The 12,366-nt window shown below is 41.8% G+C and overlaps 1 protein-coding gene across 2 annotated transcripts in view; it reads right to left on the bottom strand.

Annotated features, from left to right (window-relative positions):
* Positions 1–12,366, bottom strand: part of LOC140730441 (tyrosine-protein phosphatase non-receptor type 14-like) — a 256,024-nt gene that overhangs the window by 70,753 nt on the left and 172,905 nt on the right. For both annotated transcript variants that reach the window (XM_073050849.1, XM_073050850.1), the window contains one exon: positions 3,178–3,245. In XM_073050849.1, coding sequence (XP_072906950.1) covers positions 3,178–3,245 — 68 coding nt within the window. The remainder of the gene's footprint in view (positions 1–3,177; positions 3,246–12,366) is intronic.

Below are 12,366 nucleotides of genomic sequence, written 5' to 3'. Positions count from 1 at the left end.
CTCATAGGGTATCAACTATCTTAATCTCTTCTTGCATCCACTGTATTTATGTGGCTGGTCCAGTCGTATTCCTGGTCAATTAGTGGTCTAAAGGAAGGACATTGATGCTGGGCAATTCACTGATAGCAATGCCTTTGAATATCTTAAGGAGTTAGTGGAGTTAGTATAAGTGAGTGTGTGCTCCCGCACTATGTACACAGGCAGTGATGCCAGAGCAATGCCAGTGCTTAATGGGTAGTGCCCCTATGGCAGGAATGTGTACGTTATGTATATCTATTGAGCGTGGGTTGGCCCCTGGACATCACCAGTTGATTCCTGATGTCCGATATCAATACAAGGACAGATCCTTCCAAGTAGCAATCAATTACTTGAGCTTTATCATTAAGACAACTTGCCAGCCCTGTAACATGATATGTCTTTGAGGCAATGTTTGCATTCTGTTGTACATTGTAGAATTTAGTTACCTATTCAAGACATCTAGAGTCAACACGGCATGGCTTTGAATGCAATATGCTTTTATAGTCTTGGAAGTTACTGATCAACCATTTGGCTGTGAGCAGGCTCGTGTGCTAAAGTCTTGAATGCACACAATGGTGATACTAAAACGAATAGTAATATTAAACCAGTGAAGATACTTCAAAGTCAAGCAAAGCTTTATTGCTCAGCTTTACAACACAGAAACAGGTATCTTAACCTCATGTACCCAGGCTAACCTTGTCGCCCACCTACATAAATTCCATTTGCCTGCATTAGGTTGATATCCATCTTTGCTTTGCCTATTTATACACCTAAATAGTTTTTAAACTAAGTCATCGTGCCCAACTCCAACAATTCCTCCACCTAAGTGCAGGCACTCTTATCCTGGCTACCCATTTGCTCCTGAGATCCTTACAAAATCTATGTACATAATATTCATCCTATTACACGTTCCAAGGTTGTCAAGCCGAGGAGTGGTAGAGGGGACAAGCTCCCACTACCTAAAAGTGCTCCTCACTGCATGGGCCTCAAATAGCCTCTGACAACCAAGTCCAACTCCTGACCTTCTCGTGTGGCTTAGCCTCTAAGCCCGGCGGAACTGTTTCTACTGACAGGAGAAGGGGTGAAGCCAGGTCCTGGCGCCTTAAAACCAGTGCTTTGGGTAGATGGAGCTCGTCAGCCTGGGAAGGCAGACCAGCTAAGAGAGGGAAAACTCTGATTTCAAATCTCCGCTGCCTTGCGGCCATACCCACTCATGGGAAAGGCTTAGGGAGTAAACCCTGAGGACAAATCCAGAGCTGGAGTCCCTAAGGCAGTCCGACATTGCCTTCAACCTTGCTCCCTGCGACGACACTAGTGCCAAGCTGTATCGCCCTTGCCCTTCCCTTGGACAACATCGGTGTTGTGGAGAGGGGAGACGTGCTGCTGAGGCAATTGACAGTCTTCCATTCAACCTTGCCCAGGCCTGCACCCTGGAAACCATTCCAGGCGCAGATCCATGGTCTCGCAAGACTAACGAATGCCATCATATTACATGATATTTCTGAACAATTCTCAAAAAATTAGCTTAACTTTCTTAGTTCTCTTTCCCTTTACTATTGTTTTCACAATATTATTTGAATATCAAGTGTGAGGTGTTGCTCTTTGGGAGGTCACAAACCAGGGTAGGACTTGTACAGTGAACTGTAAGGTACTGAGGAATGTGGTAGGACAGAAGGATATGGGAATACAGATCCATTATTCATTGAAAGTGGTATCACAGGTAGATAGTGTTGTAAAAAGAGCTTTTGGCACCTTCCCCTTTGTAAAACAAAGTATTGAGTACAGGAGTTGGGATGCTAGGCTGAAGTTGTATACAACACTGGTGAGGCCTAATTTGGAGTATTGCGTGCAGCTTCGGTCATCTCCCTAAGTAAGTATATCAATAAGGTTGAAAGAATGCAGAGAAAATATACAGAAGTTGGTGGTACTTGAGCACCTGAGTTATATGGAATGGCTGAATAGGTTAGAACAATTCCCTGGAGTGTAAAAGAATGAGGGGAGATTTGTGCCTATCTAAGACTCTCTTAAATGTCCCTGATATATCTGCATCTACCACCAACCCCAGCAGTGCGTTCCATGCACTTGTATGCAAAGACCTATGTCTGACATCCCCCCTATATTTCCCTCCAATCACCTTAAAGGTCTTCTCACATTAACCATTGCGACCTTGGTGCTGGTTGTCCACTCTATCTCTGCCTCTTAGCATTTTGTACACCTGTATAAAGTCACCTCATCCTCCCTCACTCTAAAGGTAAAAGCCTTAGTTCACTCAATGTGTCTTCATAGATTGCATTCTGTCATCTAGGCAGCATCCCAGGAAATCTCTTCAGCACTTCCTCATCCTCCCTATAATGAGGTGGCCAGAACACAATTCTCCAAGGGCTGTTCAACCAGACCTTTATAGAGCTGTAACTGTACTTCATGATACATGAACTCAGTCCCCACTGACTAACAAAGGCTAATGCACCATATGCTTTCTTAACAGCTCTATCAAACTGCATGGCAACTTTGAGAGAGCTATGGACTCACACTGCTAAGAATTCTGCCATTAACTTTATATTCTGCCATCAAGCTTGATCTTCCTAAGTGAATCATTTCACTCTCTTCTGGATTGAACCACACCTGCCACTTATCAGCCCAGCATTTCATCTTGTAACCTGCAACAACCTTCTACACTGTCCATAAAACTGGCAACTTTCATGTCACCTGTAAAACTAGTGACTTACTTTTTCATTGAATTTATATAAAAATCACAAAGATCAGGAGTTCCAGAACAGATCGCTGTGGAACACCAAGGGTCACGGGCCTCCAGGCAGAGTACACTCCATCTACTACCACCCTCTGCCTTCTTCCGGCAAGCCAATTCTGAATCCACGCAGCCAAGTTTCTCTGGATCCCATGCCTCCTAGGTTGCTGAATGAGCCTAGCACGAGGAATCTCGTTGATGCTGAAAGTTCAAGCGTGCATCCAATTGGAGTTGATATTTCTTTGTAAAGTGGGCTGAACCATTTACAAAGATGTACATATCCTCTAAATTTAAAAAGCTATGCTGGGAGGGATCATCAAAATACATCTTGCAAAATTCACATTTCCAGAATTTTTGATCAATATAATTTTTCTCCAGACTGGTTCTTAGGGTGATTTTTCCACTATACTTACCATTGGGAACAAGACATATTCCCTGAGGAAATCCTGAGACTCATACTGCCCATAATCTCCAAAATCAGCTGCAATGAGAGAGAACAGATTGATTAGCTGGTGGTTCTGTTGAATAATGTTGTAGATTTAAAGGTAAAATGAATGATAACCACACCACAAATATTGCTGGAAGACTAAATGTATCATTGGGGCTGAATGTGCAAACAATATTATAGCTAGCAAGGTAAGAGCTAAAGTCAGAAAGTGAGGACTTTCTGAAACCATGAACAACTGAGAGTGAACTCTCCCAATTAGTTATGATAGTGAAAGGTTAGTTAATAGCAGCCTGGACAAATTTTCTGAACAAGGCAGTGGAATACTTAAACTCAGTTAATTACATAATTTGATGATTTAAGATACTGAATTCTGTAAAGAAGCAGCTGCTTCACAAATGTCCATAGAAGGAAATTTGGCCCCCAAACCAGTTTGGTTCATCTGTGAGAACAGAGTGGGTAACTCTTAACTGTTATAAGTCACCCAGCTGTATATAACCACATACATAAACACATGAAGAATGTATGAAAACTGGACAGACTGGGTGGTCTTTTGTAGTTTTGACAATTCCCTTGTTGCTACAGATGTTACTTGACCTGCTGAGCTCCTCTAGCAGACTGTTTGTTGCACCAGGATCCAGCATCTGATTCTTTCCATGTTGCCTTCATTTCCCGTTGCCCTGCTGTCCAGCTCAATAAAACATGGAAGCACATACAGTTGTATAGTCATTGATACTTTCCATCCATTGTATCAGACCCTATCATCATCTCTGGCCAACAATATCCCAATGATATAGAGGATCATTGGACCTCAGACCCTAAACCTGACTTTCATAGCATTAAGTCAAATACAGGCAAGAAAATCTGCTTTTTATCACAATCCACACTCCTTCAAAAGATGATTTTGTCTGAAAAAATATGTTGCTATACTGAGAAAACTGAAGAAATAGAATATACTCTCAGTGGGTGACTTCAAAATACATCAGCAAAGCACCATCATTGGCTGAACTGGCACAGTCATGGAGAACAACATTTATTGAACTCAGCCTGCAATAGACAATGACAGAGAGTGATCTTGCTGCCAAGTGGAGGTAGCTAAGTCTTTATAGATAGGAACACAATCCACAACAGCTGGGTTAAAGGAAGTAACTTCAGAATAGGTCTTGCAGCTCAAAACCAGTCATCTTTGAAGTAATGAGAGACATCAGCAGCAGCAGAATTATACCTTATTTTATTTTATACCTTCAAGGCCAAGGGAATGTATTAGGGTCCAACTCAACAAAGCTAAAGTACACAATACACCATGCACAAGACAATGAAATCAGCATGGAATAAAGAGATGCTATACCTCACTTAATATTCTGCTGAAAATTCAGCAGTATTGGTCCATCCTGGTGGCTACAGCTAAACAGCAAAGAGGAGCAGATCTTGGGGTATGGTGCTCACAAGATGTGGGCTTTGGTGATGAAGGTCTGTAATATTTTCTCAGCCCTGGCCTTTGTTAACCATTTGGCATGTTATGTAAGCAGCTGGTGAATATTTTAAATTTATTTTAAATGGTCCATGTGAAGTGTGGGAATAGGTTAGGTTATACTTCTTAACATTAACAAGTATAGCAGGAGAAACGAGTCACAATCGTTTTAGAGGTTGACGCATATGGAAGGTACAAGATGTTCCTTGCAGACTGAGTGACTACATCTCCAGGAAGTGATTCTGGCACTTAACTGCTGACACTACAATACATCCACCAGACTGAAAGTTGCATGGATAGCATACATTCTTCAATTTTTTTTTGACACCCAGCATCTTAAAGGAAAGCAGCCTAAGAAAGAATGGGAAACCACCACACAAGGGAAAGACAGGCGGAGAGCTGGGGAGACTTCAGAGTGCATTTCTCTCCATAAAAGAGTCCCTGTGTTGGAAAATGGCAGTGGTGTAGTAATGTCTGAGCATTACAGTCAGTGCTAAAATTGAACACCATAGGTAGGCTCTGCTGTACAAGGGAGGTAGAGAAAGAGTTCAAGGGCATAGTGGTAGGAGATGTGAATCATATGTTATGTTTCCTCCCTGTTGTTTGGATCAAGAATATTACAGAACAGTTCTAAGTGGGGATGGTAAGCAGCCTGACATCAAGGTACACCCTGGAACTAATGATAAAGGCTAAAAGAAACACGGGGCTCTGCCACATATATTACAGGACCTCTACGGTTGTTTATCTCTGGCTTACTTCAAGTTCCATTTGCACTGGAATAGAATGATAGATTAGATGAATATGCAGCTAAAGAGAGGATGTAGGAAGGAAGACTTTAGATTTCTGCATCATTAGAACCATTTCTGGGGAAGGTAAGACTTGTGTAAGCTGGAAAGTTTGCATGCGTACTGCGACAGGTCTAACCTCCTAAGATTTACAAGTGCTGTTGGAAAGGAATTAAACTAAGAACAGGGCACAGAGTAAATACACAATTGTTTGGGGGGGGGAGGGGTACACTCAAATCTAGAAGGTAAACTAAGCCAGTATACAGAGCAGACATGAGTGTGATTAAACACTGGGAGAAAAGTAAAGCTTAATTGCATCTACTTTACTGCAAGAAGTCAGCCTAGTAAGGCAAATGATGTTAGATCTCCATGTGGAAATGTGATATCATCATTATCATAGAGACATGCTTGAATAAAGGGCAGAACAGACAACTCAACATTCCAGGGTAGAGAAATTTCAGGCATGACAGGGCTGGATGAAAAGATGTAACTAGCTTTCTACTGTTGCTTAAGGAATGCTTTATGGTGGTAATGAGGGAGAATATCCTCAAAAGCTCTACAAATGAGGCTACAAGTGAAGAACTTAAACAAAAAAAGGGGTGATCACTTTATTGTGGGTATATGGAAGACTTCTTAACCATCAGCAGCAGATACAGGAAATACATAGAAACATCAGAGATATGCAAGAGTATTAAGGTTATAGAATCAGATTTATTACTGCTGAAAATATGTCCAAGAAATTTGTTGTTTTTCCAACAGCAGTACAGAGCAAGATATAGAAATTACTACAAGTTACAAAATAAATAAATAGTGCAAGAGAGTAATAATGAGGCAATGGACTGTTCAGAAATCTGATGGTAGAGGGGAAGAAGCTGTTTTTAAAGTGAATCTGAAATAAAATCTTGGTCCTTGGCAAATGTGAGGTCAGTGTAGAATAGGCTGATATGCTGGAACATGTTGACATTAAGAAAGAGAAAGTGCTGGAACTTTTAAAAAAACAATAGGATAGATAAATTTCCAGGGCTGGATGGGATATACCCCAGGTTCCTATGCCTTTAGCGATGATCTTAGTGTCCTCACTGGCAGCAGGAGTACCAGAAGATTGTTGCTGAGTGCCGTTGACTCATGGAGACCCTATAAATAGTGTAGTTGTCCATGTGGCAAGACACTGAAGTAGATTGCCAAGCCTTACTTCCATGCGAGTAATACTGCTGCCCAGGTTGGGACCTGGCTGGATTCGAACTCAGCACCATCCGCCTCAAAGTCCAGTGTTATTGCCACTACACCACCAGCCAGCCCACCAGAAGATTAGAAAGTGAGAAATGTTATACTTTTGTTCAAGAAAGGTAACAGGGAAATTATAGACCAGAAAGCCTTACACCAGTGGTGGGCTAACAATTGGAGAAGATTCTTAAAGAACAGGATTTACAAGCATTTGAAGAAGCATTGTCTGATTAGGGAGACAACATGGCTTTGTAAGTGCTAGGCCATGCTGGAGTATGATTGAATTCTTTGAGGAAGTGACACAACAAATTGATGAAGGCAGATCAGTGGATATGGTGTATATAGATTATAGGAAGGCATTTGATAAGGATCACTACAGTAGGCTCATTCAGAAAGGGGCATGGGATCCAGGGAAACTGGGCTGCATGGATTCAGAATTGGTTTACCCACAGAAGGCAGAAGGTGGTAGTGGATGGAATGTATTCTGCCTGGAGGTAGGTGACCAGTGGTGTCCTGCAGAGATCTGTTCTAGGAACCCTGCTGTTTGTGATTTTTATAATGATTTGGATGAAGAAGAGGAATGTGGGATTAGTATATTTGCAGATGACATGAAGGTGGTTGGAGATGTGGATAGTGTAGAAGATTGTCGTAAGTTAAAATGGGACATTGTTAGGATACAGAGCTGACTCGAGAAGTTCAAACTTGAAGATAAAATAGTGCTAATGGTAAGATTCTTCACAACATGGGAGAACAGAGGAGTCTTGGGGGTCACTTTTATACATCCAAAGTTACAGTGCAGTTTAGTCAAGAGGTGTGTGATGTAGGTGCTGGTGTGTTTGTTGGTCTTCATTAGTTGGGAGATTCAGTTGAAAACTCTGGTTAGACCACACTTGGAATACTGTGTTCAATTCTGGTCCGCATCATTATAGGAAGGATATGAAACCTTTAAAGAGGGTGCGGAGGATATTAACCTGGATGCTCCCTGGATTAGAGCATGTCTTATGAGGACAGGCTGAGTAAGCTAGGGCTTTTCCCTTTGGAGAGGAGGGAGATGAGAGGCGACTTGATAGAAGTGCACAAGATGATAAGAGGCATAGAGTAGACAGCCAGGAACTTTGTTCCCAGAGCAGAAACAGCTAATTTGAGGGGACATAACTTTAAGCTGCTTGAAGAAAGTACTGGAGGGGCGGATTCAAATGTAGCTATTTTTACACAGAGACACATAAGTATGCCGAATGCGATGCCAGGGGTTGTGGCAGAGGCTGATACATTAAGGGCATTCAAAAGACTCTTAGATAGGATGAAAAAATGGAGGGCAACGTGGGAGGGAATGGTTAAATTGATTTTAAAGTAGGTTAAAGGGTCAGTACAAAAGGTCCAAGTCCCTGTACTGTGCTGTACTCTCCTTTGTGTTCTCAGTTTAGTATAATTTGCTAAAATAATGTCACCATTGTCACCCTACTGCTATCTATTGGACACTCCTGTAAACTTTATATGTTTAAGCACATTGTCCATAAAAAGGGTTTACTACTGCTGTCAACATTGCATTTTAACACAAATTCAAATCCGTCCTTTTACAGAGACTCGCATAAACAATCTCTACAAATACAGCTCTTGTTACATACCAATGAACTAGATCCTGAGATTTCTCTTAAGACTCAGAACAGCTGCACTGCATTCCTGTGTTCCTTTACACCTACATGACAATTTCACACTCAGTAGGTGTCAGGAATTCAATTCACCCTAATGCCATTTCGCCTGACAAAATGGAGAGCAGTTATAAATAAGGAATTCCAAATTATTCATTGCAGTCAACATGTGTAAAGAGAGAGGATCAACATTTTCTTTTACTTCCTATGTCCCTTTTGAGACAATCCAAAATTCTTTACAAGCAATGGAATCCTTAAAGTTTAGTCATTGCTCTAATGTAGGAAGGCAGCAGCTAGTTTAGAATCACCAGGCCCCCACATGCTGCACTTTCGGAACCAGACACTCTGTTAGTAATATTGGCAAAGACACCAAGAATACCTGAACAGTGGCCTCTGGTCTTCTACTATCATTTGAGAGAGCAGATGAACATGTTTTTAACAACACATCTGAATAGCTAGACCTTTGTTCGTGCAGACAGGAGATTCTGTGGATGTGAAAGATGGCACGTTGCTGGCCAGGTGTCAGCGTCAGGGGTGACTTGAATCGGGCCCACAAAGTGGGAGAGTGAACAGTCACAATTCTTGGTACATATTGGTACTGATGACAAAAGTAGAAAAAGGGATGAGGTACTTAAGAGAGCATAGAGGAAGTTAGGTAGAAAGCTGAAACCAGGATCTTCAGGGTAGTAATCTCTGGATTGCTACCGGTGCCATTCACCAGTGAAGAACAATATGATTTGGCGGATAAATGCATGGCTGAGGAATGGGTGCTGGGGGCATGGTTTCAAATTTCTGGATCGCTGGGATCTCTTCTGGGGAAGGTATGACCGGTACAAAAAAGACAGGTTACACCTGAAACCGAGGGGGTTCAATATCCTTGCAGGCGGGTTTGCAGGAGCTGTTTGGGGGGGGTTTAAACTGATTTGACGGGGGGTGGGAACTGCAGTGATAGGGCTGAGAACAGGGCAGTTGGTGTACAAATTGATGCAGTGTGTAGTGAGACTGTGAGGAAGGACAGGAAGATGGTAGGGCAAAATTGAGAAGGGATACAAGACTGAAGGTGTGATATTTGAATGCACACTATACAGAATATGGCTGATGATTTTGAAGCGTAGTTTTGGCCGGTGTGATGTGTGGACTTCCCTGAGCTGTGGCTGAAAGTGAATCATAGTTGGAAGCTTAACATCCAATGATACAGGTAGGCAGAGTGGGTGTGGTGGCTCAGTTGGTTAAAAAAATGTAATCATATCCTTAGGAGGAGGTGACATAGGATCTGAAGACACAGAATCTTGTGGGTAAAGTTAAGAAACTGCAAGGGTAAAAATACACTAATGGGAGTAATATACAGGCTGCCAAACAATAGCCAGGATGTGGGCTTCAAATTACAGGGGGAGATAGGACAGGCATGTAAATAGATTAGAGTAATGTTGCAATAGTCATAGGGGATTTCAATATGCAGATAGGTTGGAAAAATCAGGTTGATGCTGCAACCCAAGAGAGGGAATTTGTAGAATGCCTACGAAATAGTTTTTTAAGAGAAACTTGTGTTTGAGCCCTTTAGTGAAAAGGCAATTCTGGATTGGGTATTGTGTAATGAACCAGATTTGATTTGAGAACTTAAGGTACAAGAACCTTTAAGAGACAGTGATAATATGATAGAATTAACCTTGAAGCTTGAGAGGGAAAAGCTGAAGTCAGATGTGCCATTATTAGAATTACGTACAGAGAATTACAGAGGTACGAGAGACAAGCGAACCAAACTTGATTGGAAAAGGACACTTATCTAGGATGATGACAGAACAGCAAAGGCTGGAGCTTCTGGGGGCAATTCAGAAAGTGCTAGGTAGATAAATACTAAAGGTAAAGAAGTATTTTAAAGGGAGGATGAGGCAATCATGGCTGACAAGGAAAGTCACAGCATAAAAGGAAATGTGAGGATACATATAATATAGCAAAAACTAGTGGGAAGTTAGAGAATTAGAAGGATTTTTAAAACCAATGGAGGACAACTAAAAAAAGCCATAAAATGAGAAAAGATAACATATGAAGGTACACTAGCCAATAATATAAAAGACGATACCAAATTTTTTTCAGATATGTAGAAGCGAGGATGGATATTGGACAGCTGGAGAGGTAGTAATGGGGGACAAGGAAATGGCGTACAAATTTAGTCAGTATTTTGCATCAGCCTTCACTCTGGAAGACACAAAATTTGAGTGTGGCAAGGGGCAGAAGTGAGTGTTGTTGTTATTACTAGGGAAGCTGGAAGGTCTGGAGGAAGTTAACTCACCTGCTCCAGACTGACTATACACCAGGGTTCTGAAAGAGCTAGCTGAAGAGATTGTGGAGGCATTGATACTGATTTTTCAGGAATCACAATACTTGCGAGGGACAGGAAAATTGCAAATGTCACTCCACTCTTTAAGAAGGAAGGGAGGCAGAAGAAAGGAAATTATAGGCCAGTTCGTCTGCCTTCAGTGGTGGGGAAGATGTTGTAGTCCATCATTAAGGATGAACTTTTGGGGTACCTGCAGGTACATAAATAAAATAGGCCGAAGTCAGCATGGTTTGCTTCAGAGGAAACTTGTTGGAATTCTTCAATGAAATAGCAGGTAGGATAGGCAAAGGAGAGTCAATGGATGTTGCTTACTTCGACTGCCAAGCTGCTGCACATGAAGCTGCTTAAGAAGATATGGGCCAATGGTATTACAGGAAAAATATTAGCATGGATAGAAAACTGGCTGACAGGCAGGATGCAAAGAGTGGGAATAAAGGGGATCTTTTCTGGTTGCCTGCCAGTGACTCCTGGTGTTTTGCAGGGGGTCAGTGTTGGGAACACTTCTTTCACGTTACACATCAATGACTTGGATGATGAAATTGATGACTTTGTGGCCAAGTTTGAGGATGATGCAAAGACAGGAGAAGAGGCAGGTAGTGTTGAGGAAGCAAGGAGTCTGCCAAAGGACTTGGACAGATTAGGAGAATGGGGAAAGGAGTGGCAGATGGAATATAGTGTTGGTAAGTGCCTGGTCATGAAACTTAGGCATAGACTATTTTTTTTAAACAGAGAGAAAGTTCAAAAATCAGATGTAAAAATGAACTTGACAGTCCTTGTGCAGGATTTCCTGAAGGTTAACTTGCAGGTTGAGTCAATGGTAAGGAAGACAAATGCAATGTTAGCATTCGAGAAGACTAGAATATAAAAGCAAGAATGTAATGCTGAGGCTTTATAAGACATTGGTCAAAGTCAAGGTACATTTTATTATAGAAGTATGTATAAATTAATCAACCTTGAGATTCGTCTGCTTACAGGCAGCAGCCAGAAAAGAAGAAACTGAAAAGATCCCAGTTTTAAAAAAGACCAACACCCAAATCACAGCAAGGAAAAAAATCAAATCATGCAAACAATAAAGCAAGCATCTGAGTCCACAGACCCAAAGCTGTGAGCAGCAGAAACAGGCCCATAGTTTCAGTCCATTACACAGAGGCAAATTGCAGTGAAGGTCGCAGACACCCAAATCTGAGCAGACCGCACTTGGAATATTTTCAGAAATTTTGGTCTCCTTATCTAAGAAAAGATTTGCTCGCGTTGGAGTTGATCTAGAGTAGGTTCACGAGAATGAATCGGGGAATGAATCGGGGAATGAAGGGGTTAATGTATGAGGAGCATTTTTTAGGCTCTAACACTGTGCTCACAGGAGTTGAGAAGAATGAGAGGAGATCTCATCGAAACCTATCGAATATTGAACGACCCACATAGAGTGGATGTGCAGAGGATGACTGTAGTGGGTACATCTAAGACCAGAGGGCACAGCCTCAGAATAAAGGGATGAACAGAGATGAGGAGGAATTTCTTTAGCCAGAGGGTAGTTAGTCTATGGATTCCATTGCCACAGACTGCTGTGGAGGCTGTCCCTTTGCATACTTAAAGCAGTGACTGATAGATTCTTGATTATTAAGGGTGTCAAAGTTACGGGAAGAAGGCAGGAGAATGGGGTTGAGAGGGAAATGGATCAGCCATGATGGAA

Source organism: Hemitrygon akajei, chromosome 7 (genome assembly GCF_048418815.1).
Source record: "Hemitrygon akajei chromosome 7, sHemAka1.3, whole genome shotgun sequence".
Taxonomy (NCBI): Eukaryota; Metazoa; Chordata; class Chondrichthyes; order Myliobatiformes; family Dasyatidae; genus Hemitrygon; species Hemitrygon akajei.
The sequence above is the reverse complement of the archived record's forward strand: the minus strand, read 5'-3'. Positions and strand labels throughout refer to the sequence as shown.